This window comes from Carassius gibelio, chromosome B15, assembly GCF_023724105.1.
Source record: "Carassius gibelio isolate Cgi1373 ecotype wild population from Czech Republic chromosome B15, carGib1.2-hapl.c, whole genome shotgun sequence".
In the NCBI taxonomy this organism is placed as follows: Eukaryota; Metazoa; Chordata; class Actinopteri; order Cypriniformes; family Cyprinidae; genus Carassius; species Carassius gibelio.
Window position 1 is genome coordinate 13,353,171 of NC_068410.1, and position 14,836 is coordinate 13,368,006.

Genomic DNA, 14,836 nt, shown 5'->3' on the forward strand with positions numbered 1-14,836 from the left:
TCTTTTGTAAAATGTTATTATTATTAAAATATTATTTTATTAATATTAGTTTTATTAAATAAAATTAAAATAGTATTATATTAGTATAGTTTTCTTCTATAAAATAAAATATTATATTAATATTATTTTATTAAAGTTTCCACAGCATAAGTCTTAGTTCATTATATAATTTAATATTTAATTAATTTCATGCTATTAGTTCTTGTAATGTTAAGAATGTATTAGTATAAGTATATAAATGAACATTAACCACGACTAATACATTCTGTACAACTGTTGTTTATTGTCAGTTCATGTTAAGTAATACGGTCAAATCATGCAAATGCAAATACAATCTTATTCTATACCAATTTTCTTGTGTAGATGCACGTGTGACAACAACTACAACCCAAGCCACCAGCACAAAAGGTACGTTTCTGAAACTTTCATATAAAAATACTTCCATCAGTGCAGCAAGTGACTGTTTTTCCAGCGAATCGGTGTATTTTGACTGTAACTGAACACCAGTGTTGTGGGTAACGCGTTACAAAGTAACGCGTTAGAGTACTCTAATTACTTTTTTCCTGAAATTTGTAACTTAACGCGTTAGTTTCGTGCGTAAGTAATCAGTAACTTCGTTATTTTTTTTAAAAAAGTAATCCGTTATTTTAAGGAAAGGAAAATCCCGACTGCAGCCTGCTTTTTGTCAGACAGTATGCCTAGGTCTACTGTGCCACCTGCGGATGTATCAGCGGAGCCGAAGCTCTGTGATCGTAAAGTCAATGGCTGTGATGCGTCTGTGCCCTGCGCCTGACCCTGTGTGTGTGTGTGGGTTTTTTATTCGAACTCCCGGCAAGATAGCAGAGAGGACAGCGTTTGGTTTATGGAAGTACGCACATTATTTTCAATTTGTCAACGAAAAAGAAAAGAACATAACGGTAAAATGCACACTTTGCTTTGGTGAAAAGCTTCTGTCGACCGCCAAAAATTCTACCTCAAATTTAACGTTACGTTTTAATCACTACTTTGAAGAGTAAATGTGAGAGGACTGTGTTAAAGCGAATTTAGGTTTGTGACTGTGAGTGACACTTTAATAATAATTAGTTCGGCTATTAAGCGATTTGTCATTTGCCTGTGTGGCAGTGAAGGATTTAATTCGGTTTGTTATCATTTTTGTTTGACAGGCAGCTGTTAATTTCTGTTAGATCATTGGCTGGCTGGTTGTTCATCATTTCTAAATGGATTTAAATCTGCAAGCCTGTTTAAGGTTGTGTTTACAAGTAAGCATACTTGTACTTTGATAACTGCATTATTTAAAGTTAAAGAAAAATCAGGAGTTATCTTGTGGTGCTCATAATGTACAGTAGCCTAGGCTAACCGGGCTGGGTAACGTTAGGTGCGAATTTTGATTAATAATATGCTCTGTGATACTAAATAAATAAAACGCCATGTGGAATAGCCGATTGCTGACTGTCTTTCCTGTTATTGTTATTCTGCAGTGTTAATTTAGTCGGATGACTGACGTTATTCATTGTCGGGAGTCACGACTTCTAGGTGCATTTAAAGGGGCCGGGGGCTGTGTCTGTCGTGTGTCATGTGTGAGGCGCTGCAAACTGCTTTTAATTTTTGGTAACGCATGAGTACTCTAACGCGTTACTTTTATGAATAGGTAACGCTGTATCATAACTGATTACTTTTAATTGATGGTAACGTTGTAACCTAACTAACTACTTTCCAAAGTAACTATACCCAACACTGCTGAACACACATTTGAGATTTGATGACAGAAAGCAGTATCTGTGCCATAGAAACCCAGTCATCTGAGAGAGCTGACGTGGCATTGTATATTTATTCTGGTGGTGCAGTCAGAATCATTGTGTGTTTAAACACGAAGCAGTTTCACTGTAACAGAAGGTTGGTGATGGTGAAAATGCTCTCATGTGGTCTCTGGACTCTGCCTGGCTGACTGACTGAGACCTCATGGGACCTGAGCAAATGAGGCGAAGCAGCCACTCTCAATTCGGGATACCAGCTGACTTTTTCAGTTTCTTATTATGGTAGTCCTCGGAGCTCTTATCTCTGATACTGTTTATGGCTGTGGTCAGGAAAATAAACAGAGTTATAAGAGCAGATTTATCTGGTCTCAGTGTCAGCGGTTGCTTAAAGCATCATGTTTTAACCAGACACAATGCAACAACTTAATAGCAGGTATCTCAAAATATGGCAGGAGTATATTATTATTTTAATTAAATGATTGAATTAATTCAAACATTATTTTAAAATGTTAATTAATGAATTACAATATAATTATATAAAATGTATATTAGTAGTAGTAGTATTAGTATTATTGTTATAAGTAGTGGTGTTTTTAAATGAATAATTAATTATTATTTTTTTTCTACCCCAAATTATAGAATAATTGACTTGTGATTGTGCTAAAGTCTCAAGAAATAAAAGTAACTTATTTGGAAAATTATACCAATTATAGAACAATTGGTTTGTATATGTGATTTTACTAAAGCCTCAAGAAATTAAAATAACTTATTTGAAAAATAAGTATATTTTTAGCAATAGCCAGAAAAACATTGTATTGGTCAAAACTATTTATTTAAATTCAAAAACAATTATTATTTAAATATTACTTATTTTTTGATTAGTATTATGCATGGCCAATAATTAATTTGGACAACTTCAAAGGCGATTTTCTCAATATTTCATTCAATATTTGCACCCTCAGATTCCAGATTTTCAAATACTGGTAATCGGATTTCGGGAAAATATTGTCCTATGTTATTTATTCAGCTTTCAGATGATGTATAAATCTTAATTTTTGAAAAAATGACACTTAAGACTGGTTTTGTGGTCTAGGGTCACACACACACACACATATATATTTACACAAAATAAAAATAGTGCCCTAATTAGTCAACAAGGCCATTACCAGTAAAAACATACATTTCCACCCACAAAACTATATTCAGATTTGATTTTCATTTACTATTAAAAATACATTTTGCTATTTATTTTCTTTTAATTTTTTACCACAGACCCTTTAGCAATCCATTGGGATCCCCTACACTACAGTTTAACTCCCCTGCTCTTACAGGATGTGTAGACCATTTGCTAAAATATCCAAGTTGTAGCAATAACTTCCTCACAGGGTGTGGGACAGCAGTCCCGTGATCTAATGAAAGAAAAGCACCATGCGAGATCAAGTGATGTCTGAATATAACTGCTGTTTGGTGACTCAAACCCTTGTTGTGACAGGAACAAGATTAACCGTCCCACCAAAACAACCACAAACAGGTTTGTATTGTGAGGTTTAAGAGCAGCCTGACCACTCATCCTCAATCACATGAGCTCTCTTACTCACGCTGTGTTCACTCCATCATTTCTCATGCTAATCAGCACTGACCGCCCAACTGTGAGCATCTTTCATGGATTTAATGATTCCAGAATACTTGGCTTGCTGTATAACTGCCCCTATGACGAGTCACGCATCATCACTGCTTTTCTTCACTCAGAATGCACTTTACTCACAGCCCTTTTGGAAATGAACTGTTTTGACAAAGGCTTTGTATATTTCAGTCAGATATAGAGGAAATATTCACCCTTTTGCTCTGTCAGTGTACTCACTTCAGCCTGCTTTTCTTCTCTTACCGCAGGAGGTGGAAGTGGAGTCATCATAGCCGTCCTCATCATCTGCCTCCTCCTCATAGCCATACTGGGCAGTGTGCTCTACTTCCTCTACAAGAAAGGAAAGCTGTCCTGTGGACGGTCGGGAAAGAAGGATTTGTATGCGTTTTTTTCTCTATGATAAAATATGCGTTATTTGAATTTCATAAAATATGTATTATTAACATAGACTTAATTAGCGTTAAGGCCCTGTATTTTTCAATAGTAAGTTACTTCTTTCTCATATCAATGTATAGAAAATTTTTGAAAAAAATATTTAGAAGAGTATTTGCGAAAGCAGTTTATAAGAAATATGCAATTCGTAGGTGTATTAGATTATTTTGTGTTGTAAAAATGACACACTGCACCTTTAAACCAGTGTTGTTATTGTTAGTAAAACTATTAAAAATCTTTTTTTTTGTTGAGCTAAAATAAAATATGAGAGGAAAAACTTAAAAAGCAAACTCGTTTTCATATTTTTAGTTTGTTCTAAAACTACTAAAATAAATAATAAAATAAAAAAGTGAAATGTTTTGGTCATTTCGTTTTTTTTTTTTTTTTACTGGAACTAAAATGAAAATACATTAAATCTACATAACTAAATAGACATGTTTTTGTAAATGTTATTAGCTTTTAAATAAAAAAATTAAATAAAATGTCTAAACAAAATACATTATAAATAGAAATGTTGTTCATTTTTTTAACTAAAATAAATTCGAAACATTTAAAAAATAAAAGTACATTTAAAATATGATAAAATAGTATCTAAATAAAACTAAAACAACACTGTACCCTAAAATTAGAGCAAAATAGTCTAAAAGTAATCAACTTAATGCCAGGATAGATGTAGAAGTATTTTTCAATACATTATCATGATACAAAGCATTAATATCATCTGTTGTTTTCATTCTCCAGCACGAAGGAAAAGGCCAGTAAGGATGATATTGTGATGGAGATGAAAAGTGGTAAATCTGAAGAGGCAGTGCTTCTACAGGGAGTCAATGGAGACAAGAAGTCCCCCACCGAATAGGTCATTACTTCAGAACAATGATTCCTGTTATATTACACAAGACCTAAGATTTACAAGGCCATGTCATGGAAACCTGATGATATTTTCTTTCAATTAGAGTCAAAGACTGAAAACGACATGCATATGTGGAGAGCCGCTAACAGCCACTGTCCTTCAGAGCTCCTTCTCAGGGTGAATCCCAATCTGAGTGCTCGAAGACCTCACAATACACCCACATCTTCCCCTCTACTCAAATACCCACTCAATTCTGCCTTTTTCTGCCCATGTTTTATGTTTGGACTGCTATAATCTGATTTAGTATACAGCAAGATGATCCACAAAGCACCAAGTTCATAATGGACTCCGCTTCAGTATTTACAAATTGTACATAAATATGACATACTGTATATATTTAGCTATTTAAAATGCCTGAGACATCTGAAAGGTTGCGCTTGAGTCTCTTTTTGATAATGCAAGTCTCTTTGTTGAGGGGCATTTGAAGAGTCATTATTTGCTGTGTCTGATCTGAACCTGCTCTCACCTCCTCCGCACCATTAGTCCATGCACTGAGCCGTCTGTACCACTGTAAACCTTCATCTGTCCTCTAATGAGCTGCACTGAAACGGCCCAATGATAACGCTTGAGGGCAATTTCCCTACAAATAAATGATCAGTGAAAGGCTCTGACATGGTTGACCTTTTTTCCAAATATGTAAGCAAAATGTTGGGTTCATGTCTTGCCTCTAGTTTTATTATTATTATTTTAAATAATTTTATTAGCTATATCGAATTCAGTTTGTTCACTGTGAGGGCCAAGCGAGTGAACTATGTTAATGTCAGATGGGCTAAAAAGGTCCCTCTAGCCTGAGAAAAATTTAACTTTTTTTTTTTTTTTTTTTAATGCCATTACCTGCTGTCCTAATCTTGCACTTGAATGTAAATAATAGAGAAATACAAGACCAACCCTCCCGTTTTTAAATTTTAGGGGAAATATTAAATGCATGTGGAAGACTGCATTCATTTATCATATTGGCGGGAGATTACAACAGGAAAAAATGCAAGTGTTATTTTTACACTGAAGACATTTTTTTTTTAAACTATATATTCTATTAGATTTTTTTTTCTCCAATGCATATTTTAAAGGTTTATAAGTTGTATCTTAATCTATGCAGCATGTACCCTGTACTTTATGCAAAGCAGACCCACAGATGGATACAAAAGTCCTTATTATACTGAAGTTCACCCGTTTCATTTCCTCTGGGTTTTTATTTTTGTCCCTGGTATTTTTGTTAATGCTTGTTTTTGAATTGTCCTGGTATTTCTATTAAAAATGGCTGGCTTACTCAGGCCTATATTTTATCCAAGTTTGGCTTATTTCTGTTCATCAGAAACAGCTGTTCTATACACTATTTGACATTTAAGGTTTAAAAGAGGATAAGATCATGGCTAAGACTTACTATTTTAAAATGCTTATGTACTAACGAATAGAAAATTACAGTATTCACACAGAAAAAATGTTAACTAGTATCAGTTAATACACACAGGTACAAACACGCGCGCACACACAGTTTAAGACAGACACCGTGGCCATGATGTTTGTTCTATTGTTTTAATTAACAGTATAGCGCTGTGCATACTTCCAAAGTGATATGAGAATTAGCACAAAAGAAAGAAACCCTGAAATACTCAGACAAGTTATGGCAAAATGAGGAGCGAGCTCCCTCTTGTGGTCTGACTCGAGACATTCCAGTAAACAGACAGATATTCACTGAGACGTCACTGACCAAGCCAAAGAAGATAAACAAGGCCTTTTTTTCCGGGTAGCAGAACAAAAATTACGGACTTCTCTAAACATATGGCACTGCTCACAGTAATATTCACATCAGTAAACAAAAATAAAATTCTGACATGTACAGGAATGCAAAAATGAAATAAAACATCGCCATTTCCACGTATTCTATGTATAAGTAACTTTACACGCTTGATTTTAAAGTGACAGTATCATAGCACAAATTGGTACACTGTGTCAAATATTGTACACACAACCATCACACATCATTATCAAGAAATAGTAGTACAGTAAAATGAAATGATTAAAAAAACTATCCCCTTCTCATCACTAAACTTCATATGGTGCAGTAAAAAAACAAAAAAAAAACAAATCAGTATTAAACCATCATATGCTTCAAGGCAACAGAATCTACAAACCAAGAGTTAACAGCCTACAACTTGAACTGATCAGCTCGCCTGGTCGTAAGCTCTCAAGGTTGCATGTGTACCTACAAGATTGAGATGTGGAAGTACCTGCAATCCCAGTGCAACACTCTCAAGAACACTAGGGGCTAGTAGAAACTAAAATTGGGCCAGTTTTGATGTCGGTGACATCAATCATGAGTCCCCCAGTCCCACATGAGAGACTCAAACTCACTTTAATGTATTACTAGTGCATTCAAATGGTGCAATAACAAACAACTGGAAACTTCAAAGGCACAGTTCACCTAAAAATGAAAATGACATCATTTATTAACACTCAAGTCGTTCCCAATTTTACAATTTGAAGAATGTGTTGGGGACCTATTTTGTTTTGTTCTCCATTGACATTAACTGTATGGACAAAACAGGTTTAGAACGATGAGTAATTTAATTTTTTTGTGAACTATCCCTTTAAGGAACATGCTGATGTCATTTAGTCTAGCAGTGTTGAAACAAGACAGTCTTTCTTGCACTGGTTTAAAGTACTGAGCCACTAATGTAGATTCTGTTGAAATGTACGGTATTCCTGAGTATAAAGGGGGAGATCGGGAAGAACCTTCTCCCTAACAGCAGGCGAACTATGGGCACTGCGATCATGGCTTGAACAGGGCTGCCGCTGAAAGATCAGTCCAATCGGTGACGGCTGAACACCAGAGCCTCATAGAACAAGGAAAGAACAGAAATAAGGCCTTCCACGATGAGCCCCGTGACACATTTCACCATTCCGATAAACGAAAACGCACCGTACCTGGATGAAAACCAGACGTCCCATGCACGCACACAAACAGAGACTGAACACATCAGCTGGGCTCACACCTGCGCAAGTTGCTTCTGATTTCAAGTATGCTACATTACCAAATTACACACAACCGATACTGTCACTTTAAAATGGGTTAAACACAGTATTCACAAATGTACATTTAAGGCTTAATTGTTTAGCACTAACAATAATAGCAGCAGTAAAGCACTTCTGTATTAATAACAATAAATCGAAACAATAATAATAATAATAATAACATTAATAATAACAATATATTAAGGTGATCAAATGAAATGGTTTCTAAGATGAACAGCTTCATACAAGAGTCCGAACCTCCCCAAGAGTGATTTCAGTCCCCACCAAATACAGAAACTTGGCCAGGCCTTGGACCTTTTTAAGCAAATACTTCCTTCTTTTTTTTCTTTCTTCTTTTTTTTTTTTTAACCAAGCAGATTCACTGTGTGTCCAACCTCTCGGCCTTTATCTGTTAGAGAGCACTATCTTTAGTAAACGCACTACTTCACAAAATTCGGAGACCACCATATTAATGACACATTCAGATTAGAGCAAACAAATGACATGTCCCCTGACATCAGAACGTTCCTACTGGGAATCTGAAGGACTGGCTGTCCTTAAAACATTTGGGAAGTGAATTCATGGTACAGTACAGTTACAGTAATGCTACACAGATGTAACAAGGCTGACGGAGAGCCCATTTCCGATGCCAGCCACCAACACGCGCATAAAAAACACACACACACAAAAATCCCACAGTACCCTGGAGGTCAAGGTCAAGCGGAGAACGGGTTTGCTTTGGGCTGAGCGGTATTTTTGAAACCGGTGACTGCGCTGTGGGGACCGACATGTACTGCATGCTACTAGACAGACGAAAAATGAAAAATCGCACACTTGAAAACAAAACGTACCGAAGCAACACACGTAAAGGCCATTTCATGCCAGAAAATGCTCGGCTGCAGTCTGCTGTTTAACTCCCTTTAGCTATCCAAACTGCGAGGCCTAATACTTCACACACCCTGATCTCTGCAGCTGAACCTCTCCAACATACATGTGTATATATTAACTATATTCAATATTCTGATTTATATATTAAATCATATATAAACACAAACATGTTTTTTCTTTTTTGTTTTGTCCTTAAGGGACACGCGTTGCCTTCAGGCTGAAGAAGTGGCCCTCGCTCTTCCGCACGCACGAAGGAGGACAGAGAATCCGAGAAGTGTTACGGAGAAAGTGTCTCTTGCCGTCACTAGAACTAGAGGCAGAGCACAAGTTTGCACTCTGTTCTTCTGGAGTCTAGACGAATGCGCGACGAGTGTGGTCGGGGCGCAACTAGATGCTCGGAGAAGTTTCGCTATGTTAAGATATGAGCAGTAGAAGGGATGGACACAAACTCCCTCAGGATGTTCTTGGCCATCTCGATATTGTTCTGTGCAATCATTAGGGCTTTTTGGATGTCCTGATGGGAGTAGCCCTGGCTCAAGAGGTGCTCGATCTCACTGCTGATCTGCTGGCTGGGCCCTGGGCTCGCTCCAGGGGGAACCGGGCTGGGCCTGCGTTCTGAGTTGATGCGACGGGGAAGAGGCTTAGGAGGCCTCTCAGGGGCTTCAGTGGGGTCCATGGCTGCAGAAGACAAAATGTAGAATCAGAACGATGTCAATAAATAGACACTGAAGTCTGAGATAATGAGCATAATGCGGTTGCCGTTCTAAAATAAGGAAGCCATGAGAGGAAGCCTCTCATGGGGCTGAAATATAATCTAAAATAAATATAGGTGGTAAAAGGAAATGGCAGTGCTATATTTGCTCTGTAAATATATTAAAAACATATTGACTACAATAGAAATCTAAAGATTGGACACACTTGACATGACTTTGTTTCATCTAAAAATATATTTTTAGATTAAAAGATGTTTTGAAGTTACATGAGGCTGTTGAAGAGTTAGAAAAAATTAAATATAAATATTAGATAACTACATTATATACATAAGTTGAAGTACTAAACTAAAACCATTACCAAATTTTTTATAAAAACTAATAAAAAAAGGCAAATTTAATACAATTTAAACTAAAATAAAAATGAAAACTGAAAATATAAATATAAATATACAAGCCCATACAAAATATTAAAAACTATCGTATATGAACTTATAAAATAATATACTTGTTATTTAAATACTGTTTAAATAATAAGCATGTAATATATACAAGTATAAATAATACTAAAATTACACTTAGTATGACTTACTTGCTGCTGCTCCGACATCCATGGTAAGGCGGCTGAAGGCTGAGGATGTAGGGTTAATATCTGACAGCGTGCGTCGGGCGAGGTTGGTGGGTACAAGGGGCTTGGGATAGTCATAGCTGTTCTCCTCTTCCTCCTCACCACATGCACCAACAGGATCCCTCGGGCCATTCGAGCAGGTCAAAGGAGGCAATTCAGAGTAATCTAAACAATCAAAGAAACACAACATTACACATTGAAGAACACACTGGCAGACTGCCTGTATAAAGATGAAGAGCTTTAATCATGGCAGAACCTGAGTCTCTGGCCTGATGAGGTGCAGAGGCAGTAAGGGCCTGGGCTTGGATGTTGTACATAGCTTCGTACATCTGTGGGCTTTCTAACTCCATTTCATTAAGCATGCTCCTATAGAGGTAAACATATAGGTATAGAGGGTTTCAGTACATTGAAAGAGATCTGATATCTATGTCTAGTCTATACAGAGCGTCTCTTGGAGTTTTAAACCTTAAATGGCAGTTAAACAAGTTTACCTGGGACTGTAAGAAAGTGGAGGCACAGCTTCCCCTGCAGCAGAGGGCAGCACTGGCCGAGAGGATGGAGTCATGTACTCCGACTCCTCATCGTTCTCACAGGTGTCCTCCCCGGTCTGAGCTTTGACTCCTGGGACAGGCCTGTCAACACACATGTGACCGCTCACTTTACAAACAGATTCAGAGCCAGTGTAGGAAGAGAGGGGGTGTCTTTATGATACTGGAACAAAGACACACTACGATAATATATATATATATAGATATAGATATAGATATAGATATATATAGATAGATAGAATTTGACCAGGTGACTTGAATAGCTCAGTTTGGAACAATTAATTCTAGATTTGTTATTTTATTTTGTGATTTTGTGTATCTGTGCAGGAAATACAAAAATGAAAGCTGAACTTCATCTGAAGACTTTTTGAGTGAAAACCATCCTTTTAGGCTCGAATGATAAACTAAATCTAGTTGTTTACACTTTTTACAAGAACAAACGAAAAAACTCTTTTAGTAATAATAAGGTGAATCTCTTTTTTCATGGTCCACAATGGCACCGCATTGGACTTTAGATTTGTATAAAATTGTGATTAAAAAATATATATGACTATTTAATACAAGTGAAAACTATTTTATTTATAGTGCAATTGTAAAATTACAATTCTAATATTTGTCTCCAAATTTTTTTTCTTCAAATATTAAAGAATATTTTTTTTTAAGGTTTGCTGTTGAATAAATATATTTATTGTCAGTTTCCGAATTAAGTTTTTCACTGTGTTCTTTTACACACAAATGGCTCATGGCACATTGTTTCATGTTTCACACATGTAAATGATCATAGCGCCACACTTCACTCTGAAAGCAGAATTAAGTTATTAACTTCTGCTTTAAGTGCAATTTCCGGTTTTCTTTTGAAGTGCAGTACTTTGTGCTGCTCTAGTTTTTTGTGTGACATCGTCTCAGTGGCACCTACCTGATTGCCAAGGAATAGATGGCATTAGCCGAGGCAGATGGCTTTACTTTCGGGCAGTCATAATCTGACCCGGGATTGGAAGATCCAAAACTCTGCACACGAAGCAAATGAAGGTTAGATAAAAGTTCAGATTAGGCTATCAATGTGTAAATATGGCATGTGGGTCCTCACCAGCTGGTGGTCGAGGCTCGGGGGGCCGCTGTTCCTCAGCCCTTCTGCTCTGGAGTCGAGTGTGGAGGGCAGTTGGAGAGGCAGAGAGTGTCTGTTTGAGAGTTCTCGAGACAAACGTGAGTCTCCACTTGCTGGTGGCTGTGATGGAGCTTTGGGTACAGGGCGGGAGTTCCAGTCCGGCATGTTGCGGTTAGGTGGGGCAGGAGGAAGTTTGTCCCGAGGAGGTTCTCCAGGCGTATTAGGGAGAGGGCGTCTCGGGAGACGGTTTTCTGATCCGGTTGGGGGCGGTCGGTCTGGGGGAGGAGGTGGGGGCAGGTCCCTAAGGACTGGGGGCAGCGGTAACGGCTTGTCCTTATGATGGGATTGGGCCTGGGGATGGGAGGAATAAACCAGATATTAAAAACTGAACATCAAGAAGCAATCGTCTAATCCTAACTTCCTATTTTTATTCTGAAGCGTTTAAAAAGAATGCTTCATACATTCTAAACTGAGGTACTGAGGGTGAAACATTCCATGCTAGTGCATTTACCTTGGATGTGGCGCCTGGACTAGAGGCCCCAGGAGGGTTGGTGGGTCTGAGAGGAAGCAGATCCAGCCGAGGAGGTACTGGGGGAACGACGGGCTGAGGGGCAGCTGACAGCGGTGAGGGCGGCCTCTCGACCTGAAACAAGCCAAACCATTCAGAATACGGCTACACTGATGCTAAATACTCACGCCAACATTTCTGAGCCTTTACCACAATCTGGAGCGGAGTAATACTAAAGTGTCTGCAGGAAACGTTATTTGGTTTGGATTTGTAGGAATCCTTATATTAAACTTCAAAACACATTACAAAAATAATATTTACTGAGGCAGGTGACAGCTGAATCAATGCAGGTTGAGGTGTCTTTATGCAGATTTAGCAAAGCAGAATGGTCCAAACCCAAAATTAAATAAAGCTGTTCTTACTTTAGCACCAACCAGCTTGCTAATCATGAAAGGAGAGTCCTCCAAGCGATCATCATCGTCATCATCGTAGCTGGGCGAAGGGGCTCCCTCCGCCCCAAACATGCTTGCGCAGCCTCCGTAGGATTTACTGGGGTCCTTGGGATCGAAGGGGTCAACAACGATTGGTTCAGTGCCCTTAATTTCACAGCGACAGAATGGGCAGCCCTGGCCTTCTGACTCCTAAAAGAGCGAGAAAACAAACCAAGAGTGAGAAAAACATACGCGTGTATCCAGAGAAAATGGACAACTGAAGGTTCTTCAGGTTTACCTGCCAGGCTGTGAGACAGGAAGTGCACATGAGGTGGCCACAGGGCTCGATCTTCACATCCTTGTCATTCTCAGCACAGATCTTACAGAGCTGGAAAGTAGAGCCCATCTCACAGTAGAGCTCATATTGTTCCTGTAAGTGATGAAAAAAGTGGGTTACACAGATTATGAATTTAGGTGTCTGACTGACATAATAAAAACAAACACAGACCTGTGTGACTTTGATATGGTCTTGAGGCGAGGGCTCACACAGCCCTGTGAGGTCAGGGTTATGTGTGCGGCCATCAGGGAAAAGGTAGCTAAATGGGAATAAAGTCAGTCAGTAAGACACACTGAACGTCTGAGGGTGGTGAAGTGTAACATATGATGCTTTGTTACAGGGTGAGATGCTGTGTTGACTTACAATCCTTCCCTAAAGCCATCGATGAGGGCCTGGAAGAGGGGTTTATTATGAGGAATGGTCTGCAAGATATTCCCATCAGCTGTGACGTAACCAATAGCCCACTGGCCAAGCCGCGTACAGCTCAGTCTGAAAATATAGCTGTAACCAAGAGAAAATGTGACTGTTACAGCAAACACTTATGACATGAGATAAAAGAAAGAGGACAATCTAACAGTGTCAGATCAAGCCATCACTGAGAAACGTGTCTCAGTGCATTATGGGTGGTCATATGATTGCTTTTCTTTGAATTGAGGGCACTTGTGACATCATGGTACTTATACAATACATCTATTGATGGGAGGTACCATGCAGTCCTTCGGGCCGCTTCGAGTGGGGATTCAAGCAACTAATGGTGCATTGTCCCATGTAAGTCCTGTCACCGTTTATGTAAGAGTCGCAGATAATGCTGCTGTGACAAGGCTGAAGCCATGAACACATCTGAATTAAAAAAAAGACTTGGGTGAATGGCTGAAGCCCAAGACACCAAGATCCTTGAGTACTGGTACTAAATCAATAGCTGAACCAAACAACTGTATTCTGCCATCATTCCCATCTTGTTGTCCCAATCCAATGACTTTATAAAAAACAACAACAACAACAAAACACAATAAAATTACGTTTGTGTTGTTTTGATGGAAAAAAAGTAATTGATCAACAGACGGAGAGATAAAATGAAAAATATTAGAAAAAAAAAATCATAGAAAAATAGTAATTTAGGTTTAGGAAAACAGGAGTCAATATCCAATTTACTGGGTGAAGTTTTATTTTTGCGTAAACTATCCCTTTAACAGTGGCTTGTGCAGTGTTTGTATTACCTGCCGGGCTTGTGGATGAATTTCTGCAGACGAGCTTTGACTTCATCGTAGGTGAGAAAGGCCATGTAGCCTGGATGAGTCACTGCCAGGCTGTTCCAGTTTCTAAGCAGTGATGACCAAGGCTATATAAAAGAAAAATAACATGTATAGTTTTATTCCTCCAAACACCATTCACACTGGGAATGTTGTTGCATGTATATACAGATTACATCTGACAGCAAAGACACTCATAGTCCCTTGTGTGATGACCTCTAATCTCCATTAAAGAGATGGAGAGAGTCTGAGTCAGACAGACTGAGAGTGTTGTGGAAGGAGTGGTGAGTCACTCTGTATGCCAGTGACACCACTGAAACAAATTAACTCAGATATCTATATATAAATATCACTTAATGTCAGACCAATTCGTAAAACAGGCGTTTCATTCAATGGCGAGGTGCCAGTGTGAAGCCACATCTAACAAATTTAAAACACACGTCAATCGTATTTCCCTTTCTAAAGCTCATCCAAAACCACAGGACTGTTGTCTACAGACACAGTTTATCAATAGAGACAAATGACCAGTAAATATATATAACACATGAATGAAGTAATTTAAAAGTACTTTTGAGAAATAGCACTTTCAAAAGCTCATTTGATATAATCTATAAGCTACATCAAAGGTGATGTTTGGGGTGACGGTATTATTTAAGAAGTACTTTTAAATGATTTTGTCCA

General features: G+C 38.1%; 2 protein-coding genes across 7 annotated transcripts in view; one reads left to right on the plus strand and one right to left on the minus strand.

Moving 5' to 3' along the window:
• Positions 1-6,021, plus strand: part of mcamb (melanoma cell adhesion molecule b) — a 31,520-nt gene extending 25,499 nt beyond the window's left edge. For 2 of the 6 annotated variants that reach the window (XM_052577307.1, XM_052577309.1), the window contains exons 13-17: positions 364-408; positions 3,247-3,285; positions 3,645-3,774; positions 4,570-4,684; positions 4,782-6,021. In XM_052577307.1, the coding sequence (XP_052433267.1) occupies positions 364-408; positions 3,247-3,285; positions 3,645-3,774; positions 4,570-4,684 (329 nt within the window). In that variant the 3' untranslated portion in view covers positions 4,782-6,021. The other 4 variants (XR_008157254.1, XM_052577308.1, XM_052577312.1 and 1 more) reach the window with 4 other exon arrangements.
• Positions 6,022-6,252: 231 nt separating this feature from the next.
• LOC127973172 (E3 ubiquitin-protein ligase CBL) overlaps positions 6,253-14,836 on the minus strand; it is a 34,479-nt gene continuing 25,895 nt past the window's right edge. The window contains exons 5-16 of the mRNA XM_052577306.1: positions 14,123-14,244; positions 13,269-13,406; positions 13,077-13,164; positions 12,867-12,998; positions 12,560-12,778; positions 12,141-12,272; positions 11,612-11,980; positions 11,441-11,532; positions 10,468-10,608; positions 10,233-10,342; positions 9,941-10,141; positions 6,253-9,316 (exon numbers count right to left, since the gene is read on the minus strand). Coding sequence (XP_052433266.1) covers positions 9,048-9,316; positions 9,941-10,141; positions 10,233-10,342; positions 10,468-10,608; positions 11,441-11,532; positions 11,612-11,980; positions 12,141-12,272; positions 12,560-12,778; positions 12,867-12,998; positions 13,077-13,164; positions 13,269-13,406; positions 14,123-14,244 — 2,013 coding nt within the window. The 3' untranslated portion in view covers positions 6,253-9,047. The remainder of the gene's footprint in view (positions 9,317-9,940; positions 10,142-10,232; positions 10,343-10,467; positions 10,609-11,440; positions 11,533-11,611; positions 11,981-12,140; positions 12,273-12,559; positions 12,779-12,866; positions 12,999-13,076; positions 13,165-13,268; positions 13,407-14,122; positions 14,245-14,836) is intronic.